Source organism: Sebastes fasciatus, chromosome 2 (assembly GCF_043250625.1).
Source record: "Sebastes fasciatus isolate fSebFas1 chromosome 2, fSebFas1.pri, whole genome shotgun sequence".
NCBI classification, from domain to species: domain Eukaryota; kingdom Metazoa; phylum Chordata; class Actinopteri; order Perciformes; family Sebastidae; genus Sebastes; species Sebastes fasciatus.
The window spans coordinates 16,597,169-16,619,652 of record NC_133796.1 but is presented as its reverse complement, the minus strand read 5'-3'; the positions used below and the strand labels follow the sequence as shown (position 1 = coordinate 16,619,652).

Sequence of the window (22,484 nt, the reverse complement as noted above, 5' to 3'; positions counted from 1 at the left end):
GCAGTAGGCAGAATATTTTTTGGCATCATTGAGCAAAAAATCCATAATAACCCTTCAGCATATTGTAATTCAAGTGTTCTGAGAGAAAACTAGACTTCTGCACCTCCTCATGGCTCTGTTTTTAGGCTTTAAAAAAATCTAGCCCGTGACGGGAGACTTTCACCAATCACAGATGATTTCAGAGAGAGAGAGTTCCTATTGGCTGCCAGGTCACAAACCTTCTCATTTTACAGCTAAACAGTACACTACAAGATGTTTCTGAAAACATTTGAGGCGAGAAATAGGCATTACAGTAACAGAATATTGATTCATATTTGATCATTGCTGCCTAGTTTGACCGTTTGATCAGAGGTCGCGACTGATTGACAGCTGCTCAGAGACGGCCTCCAGCTCGGCTCTGATTGGTTGTTTTCCTCCAGTCTGTGAAATCTTGCAGATGCCATTAGGAGCAGCGGAGGACACAGAGGCACATGATTTTTTTCAGATTAACTGTCTCATGTACTACTGTCAGGATATAGTGTCCGTTTTATAAAAATATATTTTTTTAATCATATTTGCTCCTATTCTACCCACTGCAGCTTTAATAATATAGTTGTGTTTTCTTTGTTCCTACCTAAAAAGAAACTGTATCCAGCTTCCCATGAGGAGACTGTAGCTGCTGAACAGTCACTATGCCTCTCTGCAATAATAAATAATACAATACAATACAATAAATACATTAAATTACTTCTTGTTCTTTCCTTAAAGCATATTATTTCTTTCTCTTTTCCACAGAATATGACCACCAGCAGACCCTGACCACGCTACCTACTGCAGTAGTCCAGCTGAACTGAAAGGAAGGCAGGGTATATTTTCTCCTCATCCCAAAACTCGTTTTGAGTAATCTAGTATTTACTTTATTCATATATTTGCAATATTTCAGATACAAAGCTGCGCTACATATATTCTTTGATGTTTCATTTGTTTGTGAAGCACTTTGTAACGGTGTGTTTTAAAAGGTGCTATATAAATAAAGCTTTACTTACGTACTTACTTACTTACTCATAGTGTCCTTATTCTCCCCAAACAACCTTTACTGTTGAATTTGTGACAAAGCTCCCACACACTTTAACTTTGGACTGTCAACTCCATCTATTGCATGAATGCCAACCATTTGAATAGTTAATTATTACCATCGCTTGCCTTTTCCCAGAACGCTGTATGGAATATTTGATCTAATACACAACCCCCTGTCCTCCATCCATCACACATATCATATATTTAACTTGTTAATCAACCACAGACTTTGTAAGTCTATGTGCAGGAGGCTCCAACACCCTGCTGGTTCTGTAGTCTGCAGATTATTAAGGATTTTGATTCCATGTTGTACTAATGTGAATAAAAATAAAATAACCTAATATAGTGACATAACAAAACCTGAAAGATTATTTGTCTGACTTTTTGAAAAACACTTGAGTTAAATATTTTATATAATGATAAAATGAACCATATCATTAAATAAATTGTTTTTAATTGTATTTAAATGTCCTTTTATAATGTGAAGCGCTTTGAATTGCCTTGTTGCCTTGCCTTCTGTTGGGGTTGGCATCCATAAATGTTGCATTAGCGCCGTCATCAGGGATTTTATGGGGCCTTTTTACCCCCCAAAAAGGAGGTGAAACTTTCTGAAAGTACCGGAACTGAAAAGACAAGGAAAAAAGTGACACAAAGCCATAGCTGAGTTTTTTGTTTTATTGATATATACTACTTTAGAGCCTACAGTATGATGCAAGGTATTCCCTTTGAATAATTTCAAAAAGCACTGCAGTCTTAAAAATTACAAAAAATTTAACATACAAAATATACAAGAAATGACAATACAAGGCTCGGTAAACATCAGCTAAACCTGTATTTCCCTTTTATTTTACAAAACATATATATGTGTATATATATGTGTGTGTGTATATATATATATATATACATATACTGTACATACGCACACACACGTGACTATATATACACATATATGTATGTGTATATATACACATATATGTGTGTGTATATATACATATGTGTGTATATATATACATATTCATATATATATATATTCAACACTCATACATGTCCCCAACCTTTTAGGAATGACATCCATTTCAAAGTATCAAAAATAGAGTTGTACAGTCTCTGTTGCTTTACCATAACGTAAAATGGGAACATATTGTTCGGTCTTTGGTTGTGACAGACGAGGACGGCAGCCAGAGTTTACTGTCAATGCTGGTTTTGTTTCGTTTTTTTTTGTTGACTCAAGTCTTTCAAGCTGCAGAACCAGCTTTATATGCAAAAAAAAAAAAAAAGCCATCTCCCTCCTCCCACCCAACCCTCGATGTCCACTCTGTGCCCCCCATCCCCACCCAAAAAAAAACAAAAAACAAAAGAAAAATAATAATAATAATAGTTACCGACTTATGTCTTAGTCATGGAAAAAATAAAATCAACCCAGAACAGCATACAGACACACTGACAAACTGGTTTTCAAACAAGAGTTAAGGCATCCTAATAGTTTACATAGTGACATGATACTCTCACTATCTGAATGTTTTTTTCTTTCCGCTCTGTGAAGTTCATAAGCAACATTACAAATAGATTATAATCTCGTTTTTCATTTCATATCTCACATTTGCTGCTGTTATAGTTTGCATAGCCTAAATACACGTGTGTGCTTCTGTTGTTGAAAATAGGACTCGAAAAATTCCCGTCTTCTGTACAGCATATTTGGTACAAACACCAACCATCCATCCACACACACACACAACTGAACCTATTAAGATGCTCTCACTGCGTCCTTGACAAGGCAGATTGGCTGATGGACAACTCCAGGATGCTAACACAATCAATCAAGCATCTACAACAAGTCTACTTCTATAGGCATCAAGGTCTGTTTTTTTTTTTTTGTCTTTTTTCATGTCCTCGTTTTTAAAGGCATTAGGCAGAATCGTAATGCATAGCAGAATCACTTTCACCTGGAAACTGACTTCAAACCGTCATAAGCGACACTCCTCAGCTCTCACATGCAGGAGCATCATTGTCAAGCTTAAGGCAAACAAAAGCCAAAGGAAATCTGTCCGTTCACAGCCACGCCCGTCTGTCCTCGAGACTGTGTTATTGCTGCCGTACAGGCACTGCATATCTGTCAGAATAAGAAATATGAATACATCATCGTGAGTAGACACCATTCTGGAGACGATTAAGGAGTTTGATTGCGAACAGCAAACATTGATTGTTGCAAACAGGGGAAGTGCATCCAGATGTTGGGATTTCTTTTTTTTACCTTGTTCATTAAAGGGGGTGGGGGACAATACATAAATGCAATATATAAACATCTTTATGTATAAAATACTTTTCATCAGATCATTTTCCCATTATATGTAACGCCATCAACAGGTATGGTGGCTGTTAGGAATTTGAAGGCACACAAGGGCCCCTGGGAGATTTGGGGAGTTATTGCATGAAAAAGAAATTTCAGACGACCTTCTCTGTAACGTGGAAATAACGGGGCATCTTCAAATATCTTTGAAAATTAGAGGGCTAACTCAGTCCTGAAACCCACTCATCCCTCGTCAGGATTCATGAAGTCATCTTTCCGAAACAATATTATAGTCACACTCAAAGCCAGCTGTGCAAAACAACAACAACAACAACAACAAAAGCTTTAGCTACCATTCAAAGCTGCTAAGTGTTAATAAGGCATTTGTTCAACTTGAATAAAGAAACACAGGAGAGGGAGGTAAATGATGAAGAGACAGAAGGAGGAAGAGAGAGAGGGGGGGGGGGGGAGATTCATGTACAGATATCTACACGGCTGCAAGGGTACTAAAAGTTGTGGAATGTTGCAGGTTGCAGATCCCAGACCAGCGCCGGAGGAGTCCTCCCTGCCGGGCCCCTGCACTCCAGACCTGAATGGGCTTATCATTAAAAAAAAGGGAGAAAAACAAGTGGAGTGGACAGTGTCCTCGTCACTGAGCCAAGAACGAAAAACTGGGATTGTTCAGCCAGTTTCCAATTTTTCTTTTTACTGATAATTGAAATTCTGATCCTTCAGGGTGGTTTGATTTGAATTTGGTAATGCAATTTTACAGCTAGTAATTGATTTTTCATCTCTATCTTCCAAGTGTGATTAGTTTAGCTACATCATGCAACACTTTTGCTGTTGCTCGCTCAGAAAAACACACAATATTTTGCAGCGTTTTAGTATCCAATAAAAAAAATGTTGCCTCTTTCACTTCAGAGTACTGAAACAACCTTCTTCTGCTCTGGCTTCCTGCGAGAACACTGTGCACTCCTGCGTTTCTCTTATGCTTATATGTCTCGAGACGTCTTCGTTCGTGAAGGTCGATGCTGGTGAGAGGGGGACGACAACACACGCTGTTGTATTGTCTCCACTACAGAGAGTTATTTAAAAAACAAACGAGAGCTCCACAGTTGTGGAGAGCTGATTGGCCAGGAAGACAGCGGTGCTTTGAGAGGGCAGGCAGGCACACACCTAATGAAGAGGGACGGGTCTTATTCTCCAACCGTTTCAACCTCGCTGTAACTCGACATTATTCTCCTGCTCATCTTTCTCTTTAATCTGTGTGAAGTTGTGAGTATCTAAATCCCTTAATAAGAGAAATAGTTTTAAATGAAATAGGAGACAAATGAGAGTGTCTTCTTGTCAGGCTGCTGGTCTAGCAGGTCCATCTCCAACTGTATTCTGTCTGTGACCACGATCTTTCTTATCTCTTCCTGCCCTCTTGTCTCATCGCACACAAGACCAGCACCTGGACCAGGACCGGTTGGTCCGGGGTCGGGGTCAAGAGTTAGAGGGGTGTGGTTCACGATCCAGAAGGCTGCGTCAGGGCCTGAGCGTGGGCTGGGCTATGACTGGTTGTGTGCTGATGGAGGACCATGAGTGCTGGGGGACTGGGACATGTCTCTGCCGATGATTTCATTCACTGTGAAGAGAAAAAAACAAACAGAAAAACATGTATTAGTTGTGTCAAATGAAGAATACCACGGGACTGATGACGTTCGCAGCTTCACACGTAACTGGAGCTTCAGAAAGCGCTTCATTCAATTCGACATTTTTTGCAGCTAAAAGATATATCAACACTTTCTCAACCCAACTCGTCGCATACCGCCGCTTTGTCACGCCCTTTGGCATCGCTTCAAAACACGAACGAACAGCTGATTGTAACGTGACGCACAGGACACAAACAGCGGCCTCCTGGATGAAAGCCTTGTGTTTGTTGGACCTATCCACCTCCCCTCCTGCCGCCCAGTGTGTCTCTTTCATAGGGTTGTGTATTGGCAAGAATCTGGTGATACAATATTCTGTATTCAACGCCCTGGGAATGAGAACGGGCTGGATATATTCAAGTGATACACACATAAAGGTATAAAGGTAATACTAATCATTACATTGATAAACTATAAGATTTAACTATGAAATGAATGAGGTGAAAGGCTGCTATACGTTTTGGAAACCACCAGATATAACTGTGAATGTTGAGTTTGAAGCCCCAAAGCTTCATCCGCCCATCACCAGTGGAAATGAAGTTCAGTAGAAGTACATATTTCTGGCCAGCAGAGGGCAGTGTTGTCCCACGCTGAGTTCCTCACAACACCGAAAGCTCCAACTCAACCGGCCGAGAGCTCAAAGTGGAAAAACTCAAACAAACTGGCAGACCCAAAGTTCACAAAGTCACAGCTCTGACGTGAGACATAATCACTCCTCGCATAACAAATGAGAGAAACTATTCCATTCAATAGATGTGCCAGTTGTGACCTTAGTCTGAGAAATGTTACCAGTTACCACAGCACCCATAAACACACTCCTGTACAACCAGCGGGGCCGTCCGTTACTTCATTAGAGCTTTAATGGTGGTTCAGTACATTTCCTCGGGCCAGTTCAAAGGGCCGTGTGAAACCAATCCACTGTTAAAAACACGTTGTGAAGCCCGGGGTGGCACTCAGGCACAGCGAGGTTAATTACTCCACTGACTCAGTTACAGCCTGATTTTAAATAAATAACAGATAACTCTTCCTCTGCTGCTGTTGCTGCTGCTGTTGCCTGTTTTTCAGCCAACGCATGTGTGATTGTTTTACATCTGCTGCCTGCATTCAGTATTCACACTGGGACCACAAGAGACACAGCGGGGAGCTAGTAAAAAAGTGCAGCCGTGAAGTAAATCAACTTCAAATATGGTGAGGAAGACACGAGGACAGACGGGCAGGGAGAAGGCTGTTTGGTTAAATTCATGGAAAATGTGATGTGATTTTCCACTGTAACAAAACTGTTGGGTTTTTAGTCCCGTGCCTTCTTCATGTGATTTTAAAGGTGACGTTAACAGGTCAGAAACAGGCTTGGCAGGCTGGTTTGGGAGGGTGCAGCAGAGACCTCTGGCCTAGTCTGACACTGGGAGAGTTATACGTAGACCTGTCTGTACATGACAGCTCTTCTCTCCTCCACCTACCTCTGTCCACTTGTGCAACTACTGTACTATAAAATCACACAGGCGTTACTGTAATTCAGTTTTAAAAAAACCTAGGTGGCAGGGGGATGACTCAGTCAATGATGAGAAAATGAACGCAACCAAGTGTGCGTTTCATGAGAAAAAAAATAAACTATATTTAAATTTGATGACACACATAGTGACATGAACATTGTAAAATGAAACTAAACTAAGCAACACAACTTTCATCAACTCAGTGAAATATAATCCTCATATTTGTGGTGTTACCTTCGTATCATTTTCACAATTTCATCATCTCCTCCTCGAACTACAGTGCGCTCTAAGTCAGTTTTTCTTGTGTATTAACTGCACATATTTCCATTAAACACCTCGTTTCTTTCACAGTCTTTGTCACGGGAGTTTTTAATTTAGTGCCTCGGTGAACATACTGTTGTTTTATTTGTGTTTTCTGCTACTTGCTTTTGTGTCTGGCCACCATCACTCACATCATCCTGTTAGCGTGGGAGGCTCTTCCTTTCCCATGTCAACCATGTTCACACACACACACGATCACACTCACAGCAGCACCACCACGCACTTATGAGACTACACTGTGACTATCAAAGCAAACATTTACCTTTGTGTAAACAACACATAGGTACAATATACAACAAAGTTGGCCGGTTTATTGATTTTGTCGCATGATTCCATCGGTGAAATAAAACTGTGATGGAGGACCGCAGATCTCCTTTAAAGGCCGTGACCTTTCAAAAGACAAGTGGTGCAACTGTGCTTGAAATAAACAGCATCTTGCTGCTGTTTAAGGACCATCAGAGCAGCTGTGTGCATAACATTATAAAGCTAGTACAGTAACTGGGCACCACACCGAAATGTACAGTGAAATGTATCTAAGAAATGTTTTAGATTTCATTCCTATATCCAAGTTTTCACTTCTTTAACACAGAACATATGTGTAAAATACCTTAAATGCGTCTACATTTATCTTTCAAACCTGATCCTGATCTGTAAAAGGCTCTAATTTAAACACTAATGAATTACTGGGTCATTCACAGGGTGATGTTTACGGGCCTGTCACGCACATCTGAAATGTCATGTGGTAAACTCTGTAGCTCAGTTGATTCACGGGACAATTCTGCTCTAACACCACAGGAATATGAGCAACATAGTGCGAAGTGCGACAGACCGACATCAAGTGGGCGTCTGCAGAAAAAACATATCACTTTCCGCTGTACTGTTAAGATTGTTTGCAGAGGCAAACATTAACCTATCGACTGATATATAACTCAGGAGTGACACAGAGGGCAGTTAGCGTAAAACAATCTGAAAACCCACGACTCCATCATGTTACACTCAATTCCTCTTAAGTTGATTCACTCGGTTTCTCATTTAAAAAGAGGTTAGATTGCCGGAAAAGGTTTAGCCACACAGTCAGAAACATATTCGTTAGGGTTCACTCTCGATATTACAGCTGTGTTCGATGTAAATTTGGACGATGATTTGAAGAACGGTTGAACTTATTTTGGAAGTGAATTTCCGTCTCGGTCTCAAAACAGACGGTGAAAAGGAGAAGACCTTATTCTCTCTGGTTTTCATTCTGAGAAAAGTTAACGTGTGGACTAAAGACATGAAATTTAAAACACAGAATACACTTCGGTAATCTACAAGCAATATTTTACATAAAAACAAAGATGAATTTTCCCATATTCGTCAGCAATAATCTATGCTTCAGATAAAATCATTCAATTCAAGCTGGAGCTCCACACATCAATAACCCAGAAGTGAAAGAGAGGTTTGAGTCGAGCCGGGACTGTGAAGAGTTTCATATGCTGATAGTGTTTTCTCAGATTTACTGGTATTGTTCATGACAGTGCAACAGAAAGCCGGTGATTCAGCGCTGCCGGCCATAGTAAGTGTGTCTCTGAATGGCTCACCCGGAGGGAGATCCTCTACAGATGACTGGGAGGGGGGCTCCCTACTCAGAATATACATCTGCTGTCAGCCGACTACTACTACTACTACTACTGGTGCTCTCTGGTAGGCTTACATTAGATGGATCCGTCCCCTTTTAATGCTCATTATGTTCATGTGTGTAACATTTGGCTGAGATGGGAATTAAAAAAAACAAACAATTAAAGTCAACTCCTGTCCTGTTCATCATCTATACATCATTAAAATGTTGGTTTTGGGAGCTGGGCAGATTTTAACCCACTCACCCTTCCATCTATCAACAGTGCTTCTTGTAAGGTGATATCATTTTTTAATTTGTATATGTTATCATAATGTCCATATTAATCTTTAGGACCAGGCTTCTTCATGTTTCAGAGGAAATGCAAGGAAAAGAAGGACAGGATTAAATCTCTGTAATCTAGGCCAGTTACAGTCATTTGCTGAATTAAGCATCGTTGTTCACTGGCAGTAGGCATCAGTACGAGTCAGGATTAAGCCAGGCGGTTTAGATTTACAGTATGTCACACAAAATGTTCCTGAGAAAGATATAACCACACCAAAAATGTTCAGTTTTTGCAGCTTTTAAAAAATAAATTGTTGCTCAAAAAACAAATGTATTGTCAAATTAGGGCTGGGCAATAGGGCCAAAATCTTCTATCACGATATAGTTCATTTCATATCTCGATATATATCACAAAATAGGATGTTTTCTGGTAATTCAATAAATAAATAGTCTATATGAAATAACCACATGGTAAAGACTATTTTTGTATACTCCTGTGTGAATTAAATACTTGACAAATGAAAAGTATTTTCTCATTTTGAGTGCAAAATTAACATAAAGGTTTTAAGTGAAATTATAGAGAGAAAAGAAATATATATATATATGGGCCTAGCCTGTATTGCGATAGAAAAGATATAGAAAAACATATACAACAGACATTTTTACATCCGTTTTAACGATATATATCTATCCTATGTCACATCTTTATATGCTGAATGACTTGTTGTCAGGAGATTCTTTAATCTTCCTTAAATAAAGTTAGACATCTAGCAGGAGACCACTGAGATTGGGTAATCTCACGTCTCTGTTTTCTAAAGTGCAAGTCAAAGGAAGTATATTGAAAAGATTTCCATAATGCAAAACAGAAGTGAAATAAGCAGATGGACATTCAGTACGATAAACATGTCTACTGTCGAAATGGAAAATGGGTAATTATCATAACCCTCTATGACACACTGAAAAAAGTTCCCTGACCCAGGCTTAAAAAACATTACTCTGGCAGAGCAGCTTAAGCAAATAACTCCAAGATTGACTGATTCTTGAGTCCAGCAAATGAAGACAACATGCCACAATGGAAAACAGTTGTGCAAAGGGAACAGAAAGAGGTTCGCCTGCAAGAGGGAATATCAAAGCACACAGTTTCCACTTGCAGGGCCCTGTAATGACATGCACAGTCCACGTCCCCACAGAGCCTCAGGTATGAGGGAAGTGAAAATCCACTGAGCGATCACACACATTGGAAATAGATGGTCAGTTGATAGAACCTGTATTGAAATCTTCCAGGTCGGCTCAGTAAAGCTTTCTCTGGCTCTCTCATTTAACTCTACGATCTGCTTTATTTTAATTTCACCGTTGGAGTACGTAAGTGAGTGAGTGAGTGAGTGAGTGGGTGGGTGATGGCACATCGGAGAAAGCTCTTTTAAAAAGTCAGTTTCTCAATGTCACTCATTTCTGTGAATCATCGCTGGATTTCCCATCTGATCTGACGGTAAGTGATTCACAAGACTCCTGCCTTTGATCTGGGACACAGAATAGTGGCTCCACTCAGCAGATGACCACAGGACTGGGCTTCAGGGAGGAAACCATTGGAGCCCAAATGGCCGCCCGGGGAGATCGGCAAAGCTCATTACAATGGTTAATAGTACATGAAGCTGACGAGTCCCTGGTATCAAAACCATAATAACTAGAGCTTTTCCTGCCATTTAATGGGTGGTGGTCAGGAGCTGCTAACCCATCAAAGTTAATTAATTTGTTTTGATGATGTTTTCTGTTCCACAATAATAATATACAGCATTAGAGCTGCAACTAATGATTACTTTCATTATTGATTGATTGTTTGGGCTATAAAATGTCAGAAAGTACCCCGGTCCAACCTAAAGCCACCTTTAGGAACATCTCCTAAAGCCAAAGGTGGTGTCTTCAAATAGCTTGTTTTGTCAGTCCGAACCATAGACTGTATATAAGAAGTAGTCACCGTGACGTCACCCATTGGTTTGTGGACTGCCGTTTTGAAGCCTCAAGTTCGGCATTTTGTAACCAGAAGGGACACCAAAGGGTGGAGCTAAGTACAACCGAACACTGAATAAGACATTTTAGGCGTCAAAAAAAGGTTATAAATAACTTTCAAGAACTAAAAACCCACTGTGAAAGGGTTAAAGTTGTAAGACGAAAACAAGAACAACTCCCAGACCGGACAACGCCCCTGCTGTATTGTCTATTTTACTCCAAATGAGACCATCATTTACTAAATGAACGTCACATATTTAAGTTTAAGGCACTTCGGCATTGGCTTCACCATTCAGACCCTGGAGTTACCCACTGGCCCAAACTCCAAAGATATTTAATTCCCTATCACATAAGACAAAGAAAAGCAACAAATCCTCACATTTGAGAAGCTGAAATTAGAGAATGTTTTGTATTTTTCTCGGAAAAATAAAGATGAATTATACCAGCTATTCATTTGCTTTTCAAAAAAGTGTAAGAGTAGAGTTTAAAAAATAGTATCTTCCACACTGCAGCTGAGGTGACTCATCCTCGTAAACTTATATTTACAGACACACTTGTATACACTCTTTTCAGCACCTGTACATTTACAAGGGGGAGTGAAATCCTCTTCTCTACTCTGTCAAGTCCTCACATGTGCGCCATGACAAATATGGTATTCCTTTTCCAGTCAAACACAGGTGCTCGATGCTTGGCCGACAAGCACAAATCAACACTGACACTCAGGAAGAGCAGCCAACAATGCAACAAACGAAATCTTCTTCATAATAATTTGTGTATATTCAGAATTGTGAACAAACAGTTAATATGTTGCTCTCGTCCCCACTGAGGGATTTCCAGGCTTCCCCTCCTCCTGTCTAAAGCAAAAGGCAGCACTGGCAACGTCTCCGCACCAGGCTCCAGCATCTGCCAAGACCTCTGGATTACACTCTCTAAGACCTTAATTGTATGGAAAGATGACACAGAGAGTCCGTTTCCACTTGTTTCAGGGGAAAAGACCAGCAAAGGTTTGCCATTGTTTTTAACGAGCAGCAGCAGCATTCGATGGAAACGTATTTTCCTTCCACTGTTGTTTTTTCATGCCGTTGAATCAATGGCTCTGTGTTAATACTCTGTTATGGTTGGTTAATGGCAGCGTAAGACTAAGATGGTCCCATATACACACACACGTCTATGCACGCAAACAAAAAAATTATGATTTACATCTGGTTGTTTCATACAAATAATCACAGTTTAATGAACTACAGATATGTTTACATTTCTTCCCGCTTGTGTACACACACATATAAAAATATCAGACGTTAATGATTATGGAAAATTAGTTTGTCTGATGTAATATCTCTAATGATGTGATGAGTTTAGAGTTTCCTACCATTCACTGCTTTTACTGTAAATGACTTTGCTTTACACTGTTGTTGAACGAAGGTCGTTGACAATAGATGGGGCAGGTGTACCTTTACAGTACAAAAAAAATTGGGCAAAATTGGGCTTTCATCGAGATCATTTACAAAGGTAGCCAAAAAACAAAGGTCATTTCCAAGTTTAATTTCATGTTTAATTTCATTTGGGATACAGCTGGAGTCGCGTTTCTCGCCACCTGTCAAAGGTAAATCCAATATTCACTGGCGTTTTCTCTCCGGTCTGGTCGGCCAACTCCTGAGAAATATATCCGAGTCGTTTTTGGATTGAGAGAAGTTGGCTTCTTCACCACTCACTTGTTTTATTCATTTATGGCTCTCTGCCATTTTGCAACATTCGGGGATTATAAAGATCGTGGGCAGAGAGCAGCTGCCCGAGCTGAAGGAGACTGTTGCTGTTGATTCTCAGTGGGATTGTCAGTACTGACAAGCCTTTGTCTTTACAAAGAACTACTTGTTTTGATGTCAAAGCAAGATTCAGACATATTCACTTTCTTGCCGGGAGTCATTGAGCAGAGCGTTACCACTCTCTCATCGGTCCAATACATATAAGGCTGCAGTCAGCGGCCGATTAGCTTAGCTTAGCATAAAGACTAGCTCTCCGAAGGTAACAAAATCCGCCTGTGAAGTTCACAAATTAACATTTAACATGCTATTTCTCACTTGTTCCCAGTCTTTGTGTGAAGCTAACTGGCTAAAACAAGCTGTGATTTCACGAGCCAGGCTATTTCTTGGCCAGGATCAGTTGCCAGGCAACCAGCAGAGACTTCATGAAGTGAGTTTCCTGCCAAGAAGTAACCTTTACCCTATCATCTTTATAGGGTGCTTTCCCAAGCCATAGTCCGTTTGACTAGTCCGAATCAGAGTGAAATTGATACTTTTGGTTCGTTTTCTGTTTAGTTTTCGGTTTCACAGGGCACAAATCAAAGCGGACCAAATAAATAAAAGGAGGGGCGTGTACGAAGGAGAAAATTTATCTTTTTCGTCACAAGCGCTGCCACTTCTATGTAGGGAATCACGGACTTTGACCCGGCACTGATCTACTGCACATGAATCCCTTCTATTCCAGTTTATGACTTTATAAATGTCATTATTTTTGTGGACTTTATTTAGCATATTCTGTTCTCTTTGACCCAGATATCAAGCAAACATCGGACTTCTGCAGAAGTCCAGGTCAGTCCTCTCCCTCTCATGTTAACCTGTCATTTACCTGTGTCCATTTCAAATGCCTTCACAGGCAGCCTGCGTTTTGGTGCCCTTGGAAACGGTCCGAGACCACCTCTCGCAAGGGGTTTCGGTCCGGTTGTTTTGGTCCTCACCAGAGTGCGATTAGTGCATTTACAACCGCCCAAACAAACTGCACCAGAGTTTGATTAAAAAAGCGGACTAAATGCTGGCTTGTGAAAGCGCCCACAGAAGCACAACATGCCGTTTTTACACTTTGAGTTTACACTAGCGGTTTCCTTGTTTTCAGTCTTTATGCTAAATTAAGCTAACTGGCTGCTGGCCTCATATTCAACATCCAGACAAGAGTGGTATTCATCTTCTCATCTAACTCTGGGCAACAAAGCAGATAATCCAATTTTCCAAAATGTCAAATTATTGTTTTAATATAAAAACGTTGCTTAATGGATCTTTAAATTTAAAAAGAAAAGCAGAGTGCATGTGTGCAAGTGCCTGAGTTACAATGACGTAGCCTGTTAAATCAAAAGTTTGACTGAGAAATTAAAACGTCAACAACATGTGAGGAACTATTGTGCCACAACTTTTTTAACAACATCTTTTGGATGTTTCTGTCTATTTCTACAAAGGCTGTGCTCTTGTAAAGATAGAAAAACAGAACAGTAAAACCACATATTTGAAAGATGTGTTCACTGCACGGAGAGTGCCTCGTATATTTGATTGCATCTACAGGATAACGAGTGTCACTCCCTGTGTGTATCTGTGTGCTTTTGTGTCATTGCTGTGTCTGTGTCTCTCTTAAGGAGAGCAGGCAGCAGGGCTCGGCCTATTATTAACCCTCAATGCCGCGCTCGCAGTTTGAGGCAGCTGTGCATTTGGGCAGGGCAGGGAAGGGCCAACAAAAGACCAGCGTTTGTTGTGAACACACACTGCGCACACTACCAATACCCCAATAACTGCTTACACACACACCCACACGTGCTATCCCTTCCCAGCCACACTCTATAAACACAGAGATCTTCACGTGCTGATTAGTTACTTAAATGAACGGTCCAGCAGCACAGGGGCTTCAGATTCTGTCACCATGACGGCTGCAATCATCATTACAGGAGGGTCTATTCTTCAAACTGTGTTTATGAAGCAGCCAAACACACAAGTTTGCAGGGCTTTGGCAAACCTGGCTGACAGGGGATGGACGGTAGACATTAATTAATATGAAAACAGTAATATTATTCCAAATCCATCAATCATCTGTTTATCCTTAAAAAATCATGTAATAAAAATAAAGCAAAAAGAACGTGTGTTTATTTTGTTGAGGTACTGACACGCCATGGTCTCTTCGCCAAATGTGTCAAACAGTGACCGTGAAAGAAACTGTCTTTGATGATAATATTTCATGATGGCACACCCAATGTTGCTCCGTCCTGTTTTGATTCAGGCATCAAAGCAGTAGAAAGACACAAAGCTGCACATTTCAGCCACATTCAGTTTTGTCCCATGCTGCTATGTTGAAAAGTCCCTTCTTTGCTTTCCCAGATCATTGCCTTTGTTAACATCTTTTCTTTTTTTTTCACTGCAAAATCTAAGGCTCATGAGGCTAATTTTAATTTATTTTATATTTGTATTAAGTCAAATTTAACTGTAACTACATTATTGACAAATTAAAAATACACTGTATATTGTTAAAAAAATACAACCCATTAAATTATCCGGTATAATCTCCGATGCCAAGTACATTTCAGATTGAATGTCTCGGCTGAGTGACCCTGCAGTGGGGTTGGATCCTGACCTTGTCTGTCCATCTGTCTGTCAGTCTGTCTTCTCACCTCCTGTGTCTCCTGCTTTGTGCGCACACACACATACAGTACACTCACACCTCCACAACATCAAACAGATAGAAACAAACACAATACCCCATCTAACACACACACACACACACACACACACACACACACACCAAGACACACATCTCAGGCATGCTCTGGTGTGCGTCACGAGGGCCATCTGCTTGCTAACCAGAGCAGTTTTCTACACGTTCACATTCGTATTCCCTCTCATGCCACTGACACAAGTCTGTGATTCTACTGCAGTAGTTCATTTCACGTATAATGATTGCATGATGTGCAATAATAATGATTCAATCTCAGCTTTCTACGGGTCAGAAAGCTGTTTAAAGCGGAAAAAATACAAGAACGGACAGAGATGGAGTGAAAATCATGAGCTGAAGGGAGGTAAAGGTGATGCAACCTCATTCTGAAGGGTTAAAGGGTGGCGTGTTGATGGCAGTTACACTTAACTGTATATTAGAAGGCTGGTTTCCTTTATTCTAACTACATTAATTATATAGCACAGTCACAGTGATTATATACACTGCCTTAAAATGTTAATTATACATAATCGCTCTGGATTATCTTTGAGTGTGAACAGATTTAACAACTATAAACAGCCATCCTTTAAATGTGTATGCATATATGTGTGTATCTTTTATGCTATAATAATCTGTGTGCATTTGTGCCCCTCCTGATCTGTCTGTCTGTCAAACTGGGGTGAATATGGTCTACTTAAGAGAGTGTGACCTCCTAAAACTCGGAGCTGGGTATAAGCTTCACGTCGCTACTTCAAAACATGGCCTACAGAGCTGGACTGGCACAGAAAGCTATTTTTGGCCACAGGCTCAAAGGGAGAGCTTACATTTCCCGGCTGAACCGTGTCACTCACAAACTTTTCTCACACTTTTTTTTTTTTTTTTTTGTAAAGAGTGCGAGTGCAGCCAGCTACTTTCAGAGTGGCTGTCTCTGCATGTGCGATGGGGAGAGACCGACTAATTCTGAGTTACAGTTTTGTGTGAAATATTTCTGAGTAAACAGATTTTATGCGTCCGCGTGTGAGCCTGTAAGAAAGAAAGACAGAAAAGAGACAGGCTGTTTTTTTTCACACAGGTTACATGTTTAAATGTGTGTTAGCGTGTGTGTACGCATAAGTATTACGCACTGATGAACCTCAGTGGTTCACACATGACTTATTGACAATGGCCCTGTGTTAATTAGGCTGACCCTCACTAGCACACAATATCACACCTCCCTGACACAGCCTCGCCGGGCTATTTATTAACCCTAAACCTTTAGGACCCTCATTTGAATATGGCAACGGGGTTAACAGAACCCAGCGAGGCCCTGAACGGCAGATAAGGAGGTAGACGATTTGGAATATTTTGGACACACATATTTTAAGTCATGGATGAGAGACAAAAGCTGCTAAATGCATGCGCTAACTTCACGGTCGATTGTTAAGTCAACACGTCTCCTGAGCATGCTAATTAGAGTTGTTAACGCACATACGTACACACACACTCACATACACACAGGATGTCATTACTGCAGCAGCACATATCTGTAGTCTGTAGTGTGTTCCAGCAACAGTCTTTTGCAAGTAGCACACAATGATGCAATCCTCCCCAGTTCCAAGAAGCCAAAAAATACAAAGTGCAATTAATCTCCAAACTGCTGCCAGAGATACAGAAGCTTAGCGGTTTTACAATTAGGCCCTTTAATATGATACTATAGTCATCAGTCCTATGTTACCCAATACTCACAGAACCCCTCAGTAATGAACCTGTGCACACAACTGTGCGCTGCAACAGCAGATGAGACGTTATCACCATAATCAGACACCTTGAAAATACAACTAGTGCTCTGTATTGTTTTACATCATCACATACAGATTTATTTTAGCGCCTGACATATTGTAGGGCAAATTGAATCCCTGGGTGGCCCCTTGTTTTAGACTGAAAATTAGATTGTTCACAGATGGGTGTGCTGTGTAAATATCTTGTGTAAAAGGACAGGGCGAGGAAGGAAAATGTGATAATGAGAGCAGAAAGACAGGACTGACAGAAAACTGGAGAATGAGAGTCAGAGCAAAAACAAAAGAGACGTGTAATTATACACACACAGAGAGAGAAAGACTGAGTGACAAGTAGAGGGAGGGAAGGTGCGTGTCCACTTGGTGTCTCTGTCTTTGGGCCAGCTTCTCTTTGTAATTGTTCTAGAGTGCTTGCAACCAAATCTGATCAAGGGTCTATTTCTGAGCTTCAAGTTAAAATAACTTTTCATAGATGTCTTGTGCTCTGTCACTTTTAATGAACTGACCAATCACAGTAGAGAAGGCAGGTAGACGTCATTGCTCTGAATGACTCTCAGTGCATTTCTGCTTGTTAAAGACTTCAGACGGACACTGACCCTTAGAAGGGAAAATACAAAATGATGTTGTAGTCACAGAGATTAACATCATAAATAAATATCTTACCGTCGTCCAGCGTGATGTCCTGTAGGCCGATGGTGCGGAAGGTGGGCTCCTTCTCCTCCGGCTCCTGCTTGATGTTCAGTCTCTCTCCGTCTCTCTCCGAGGGGAAGTGCCCCTGCGGGCTTAGAGGGTGAACCAGAGGCCCTGCTGCCACCGGGGACAGGCTGGCCATGACCGGGCTTGTAGCCTGGGGAGAGGGCTGTCCTGAATGCTGCTGCTGCATGGGCCCCAGAGGACTGCCACAAGAGGTGGGGGAGGATGAGGTGGGAGAGTGGTAGGGCAGTGAGTGGAGCTGAGGGGAAGAAGGCCCAGAGTGGGGAGAGGGGATCATCCTTGGAGCAGGGACGCTGGACGGTGTGGGACAGGAGGCTGACCTTTGACTTACCGGGTGGTAGCCCATAGCCCTCTGCAGTTGGGAGGAGTGCTGCCCCATGAGGGGGTGGCCACCAGGAGAGGGCACCTGGGTGGGATTCGGGGAGCAGTGATAGCCTCCGAGTGTGTGCATGTGTGGGGATGACGGGTTGAGCATTGATTGCTGGCTCTGGGGAGAACCAGCAATGGGGTGGGTAGTTGAAGAGGAGGGAGCTGAGGGTGAAGAGCAAGGGGAGGAAGGGTACACCATTCCCATGCTCATTGGGTGAGACGCTGCACTGGGGCTGTGCTGAAAGGGTATCCTTTCGTAGCCCTGAGGAGGAAGGCTGGACTGGCCGTTGTAGGGCAGGCTATGGCTGTGACCGTGGCTGTGCTGCATAGGCTGGTAGGAGGGCCGGGGAGGAGCAGGAAGAGGAGCAGGGGCAGAGCTCGGGTGGAACGTCATGTGGCAGTCTGCGGGTGGGTGGTGCAAGCTGCGGCCCTGGAGGTGAGACAGGTGCTGGAAAGACGGGGAGCCTAGGGAGGGGCAGGGGGCCTGCAGGGGTAGCAGGCCAGGTCCGGAGCCGGCGGCCAGGCCGTGAGGGGAGCTGGACAGAAGGCCGTCCGATGGGTGGCACTGCTCAGGAGAAGGCAGCTGGGTGCGCACCAGACTGGCAGCATGTGCCAGGGGCATGGACATAGGGGGTACCGCAGAGAGGTCCAGCTCTTCTCTGTGCTCCTGTTTCACCATGACTAAAGGGAGAGAGGTGTACACGAAAGAGGAAAGACAGACAGGATGAAAGAGAAAAAACACATTGTCAGTTAATCATTAGTCATTGTCATCCATCAAATGCTGCTTGACGAGAAGGAAAACAAATCTGTAAATTTGTCAAGTCATTGCATTGCAACATCGACAGTGTCACTTCTATTTTTGCTTCAGGTACAGAAGTCCGGTGACATCAACCAGCTAAAAAAAGCAGTAGTTGCTTCAGGTTTTTCCTCATTCTCAACAACCACTAACTCCCTCAGTCTGTGGCTTTGAAGTTGGAATATGTTTCAGTAAAACCTAAAAAAACAAGGTCACAAGATCCTCAAAGCAGTGAACATAGTTTCTGAAATGTATGGATTGTGTAATGGGTTTCCTTCCAGATGAAAAAAGCCTAACAAAAAGCGAGTGACATTGTGATGGTAAATGGGGCCATTCCCTTTTACTGTGACAGCTCACAGCGCTGCTATGCCAATCGGTAACCTATTTCCCAATCTGGTGCCTTGCGACAGTGAGTTTTATTTTTATCCAGCTCTGAATTAGAGGGAGAGCATATGTTGCCAGTCCGGGTGCCATCATGTGAAATGCTGTGTGGGAAGAGGAGCTGAATGCCCCGCAGCCCGGATCAGACGGACAGCAAACGAGTTTGCTGCTCGTGCCCTTTACTCACCCCATCATGCCTCTGGGATTGAGAGGAGAGGGGGCACGAAAAGGCCAAACAGGGTTTAAGTCAAGTCCAGTCAATTATGGCTAAAAATGGAGCCAGAGGGATATCAAGGGTAAAGGAAGGGTAACATATTGTATATTTAAACATGGAATATCATTTAAGTTCGGGTGTTTTTTTACCCAACATTAAATACAGCCTCAAAATTGAGCAACATACAAACATATTTACTGTTTTCTGTAAAAGCATGTTACTTTTATCCTGACAAGTTTTCTCAGAATTCATCCTTAAATTGGGCCAGGGCCTCTGCAGCCCAGCCCATGATGAAACTTTTTTTTCCCCCGCCACAATAAAGCAGGCGGTGTCCGTGGTGACACTCGTGGTGTCAGCGACCCAGCTTGACTGACAGAGCAGGGTTACTCTCCTCTGCTCTGATTGGCCGCCCTCGTCTATCAACGGTGAAAACAGGAACTGTCAGTGCCGAGTGGGCGTGCTTGCAAACAGAAAGGCTGGGTGGGTGGAGGGGCACGGTCGCTTATATGCGTACACGCACACAAACACACACGCTGTTGTGGTAAAGCTCAGGGGTTTGGATATGTTGCACAAAATGCTCACATGTCATTATATTCCGCCAACGGTGTTTTCACTCTGACTGGCTTCGAGAGGAAAATAACACAATAACAATATCAAATAGCAAGGCAGGAATGTGACTTTAATGAAAAACATTAGGGAAACTTTCAGATCAAAATATCATGACCGCCGAGTTTCCTTACTGCTAAAATAATCATATCGAGCCACAACTCAGGATCTATGTATAGTAAAAGTTTCCTGGACAGCAAAAGATTTGCATCATAAAATACCATGCAAATATAATACATGTGAGGAAAAAAAAGGTTGGCTTAAAAGATTGAGAAGGCTTTACAAAATAAACAGTTGGCAGGTGTTAACGTTATTGTTAGTGGAAGAGCCCTCTCTAAACCACAGCAATGCTTTCTTTGGAGAGAGAAAGAGAGAAACGGGGTTAGTGAAACCCCTGTGGAGAAGTGTGCAATGCGAAGAGCACGTTACAACTGTCTCTGCTGTCAGTCAAACTTCTTGTCATTACCTTGGGAGAGGAAGCAGTACACGCAAAGGAATGCAAAGTAAAGCTTGAGAGAATCGCTTTGTGTAAATGTCTGTAAAATGAGTTGCTGGGAAATTACTTGTGATCTCAAATACTTGAGCACCTAAAAACAGAATGAGATTAGCAAAATTGTGCTCCCTTGCCTTACCTGTTTTGTTCCCCAAATATTTGTTTTAAATGTAGCAGTTGTAAGTAAAAAAAGAAGGAAAGCCAAAAACAGCTATTGATGGTCTAAGATTCTTCCCTAAAAGTCATGAGAACCTCTCATCTCACCTGACAGGTAAGTGAAGCGCTGCGATTGGCTCCTTTTCCGCTTGCCATTGCAGACATAAAACTGCACCTGCACAGCTGAGCCCACAGACTTGCTGTGGTAGGGAGGGACCTCCACCACGATGCACGACTACAAAAAGACATTTAACATTATTTACACACAACAAAACAGAATACCATAAAATGCATATACTAGTACAAATAATGTACAACAGACAAGTTTATTAAAGTTCAAATATTACAGACAAAATGCTGTAGAATAACTTTACTCACTCCTTGAGTTTTCTCACGCAGTATTTTTGCCTCAACTTCCCATTGTGGTCGTCCATCTATGAGGAATGGTTAAGAACAAAAAAAAAGCTAAATGCATAAGTCAGTGATAATCCTAGAGCCATAAACAGAGACTACGGATATCACAAGAACCGATACTTCGTTACTAAGTTGATGCAAAAATTCTGAAAATGTGATGGTACTTTTTTTTCTGCAGTGCCACAGGTACCGCCAGGGCTCGAGACAAACATCGTCCCGGGGGGACAATAGAAAATGTGATTGGGACGCAGTAAAGTCATTACAGACACGTCCAGGGGACGGACATTATTTTTTCCCCTGCAACATTGTGAACAACTAATCTGTGTTGAAATCGGCAGGACGAGAGCTAGTTAACGTTAGCTGTTTTGGTATTAACTACTAAATTTCTGGTATCATGACATCACTAGCAGAGACACATATTGAACAAAATATTACAATTTGAAACTTTAACTGTAGATACTACAGGAAAGACTTTCCTCATTCCTGTCACCCTCAACTCTGTTTCTTTACATTTAACAATAAACCTCAAAACCATAACAAAAGCACCACATTTGACAAACCAGTATATCAGAAAAGACTGAACTTTTCTTGAGTGCTGACTAAAGACAGAGTAATGCCTGGCTAAATGGACTGAGAGCTCAGTGGGTGATGAACCAGAATACAGTATCATTGTATCACATCCTCACATACTGTACTAGCCAGTTTTTGGACAAACACAACAACTGCTATCGTCCAAGCAACTTCAAAATACACAGTAAAAATAGGCATTAAAACAATTAAAATGAATATAATTCGACTTGATGACTAACACAGAAGCAGTAATAAACCCAGGCCACACATGATCACTGATGACTACAGTTTTATAATTTAGACCCCTTATGAATTATAGTGTGCTATTTTTCAAAGCAACTTTCCTCATCTGGAGTAGCTCTTTTTTTCTATTTTCTATTTTCCTAAAGATGATGTCAATGCTCAGTGCTTTCTCAAACGGACAGGGCTTAAGAGCCACATGAGGCTTCAGAAAAAGCACACAATTTCAATTTGTTCTGGAGAACCAAGAGACATCAACATGATGTCGTTTTTAAGAAGCCGAATGGAGAAAATCCCAGCTGCTATTAAATGGTAATCAAATGTCCAAATATCCTGCTGTTTGTCTTGCCTGGTTAAAATTATGGAGAGAGCAGTGGAATAATTGTATTTATTTTAAAATGCCCTTACACACTTCCAGGTTTCTGGCTAGAAAACATCCTTTCCAGTTTTCCTATGAGGGATCTAATTATTTGGCCAGACATCTTAGGGGCAGCTGCTTGAAGGGAAGCAGTCGGGGTGAAAACACTGACAGGCTCGCCGCGCGGTTGGAAGAAATCACATCAA

At 41.7% G+C, this 22,484-nt stretch overlaps 1 protein-coding gene across 1 annotated transcript in view; it reads right to left on the bottom strand.

The window, feature by feature from the left end:
• Positions 1 to 4,039: 4,039 nt before the first annotated feature.
• The window catches only part of nfatc3a (nuclear factor of activated T cells 3a), a 66,360-nt gene continuing 47,915 nt past the window's right edge, over positions 4,040 to 22,484 (bottom strand). Inside the window, exons 7-10 of the mRNA XM_074611906.1 lie at positions 21,075 to 21,130; positions 20,805 to 20,931; positions 17,631 to 18,731; positions 4,040 to 4,970 (exon numbers count right to left, since the gene is read on the bottom strand). Coding sequence (XP_074468007.1) covers positions 4,894 to 4,970; positions 17,631 to 18,731; positions 20,805 to 20,931; positions 21,075 to 21,130 — 1,361 coding nt within the window. The 3' untranslated portion in view covers positions 4,040 to 4,893. The remainder of the gene's footprint in view (positions 4,971 to 17,630; positions 18,732 to 20,804; positions 20,932 to 21,074; positions 21,131 to 22,484) is intronic.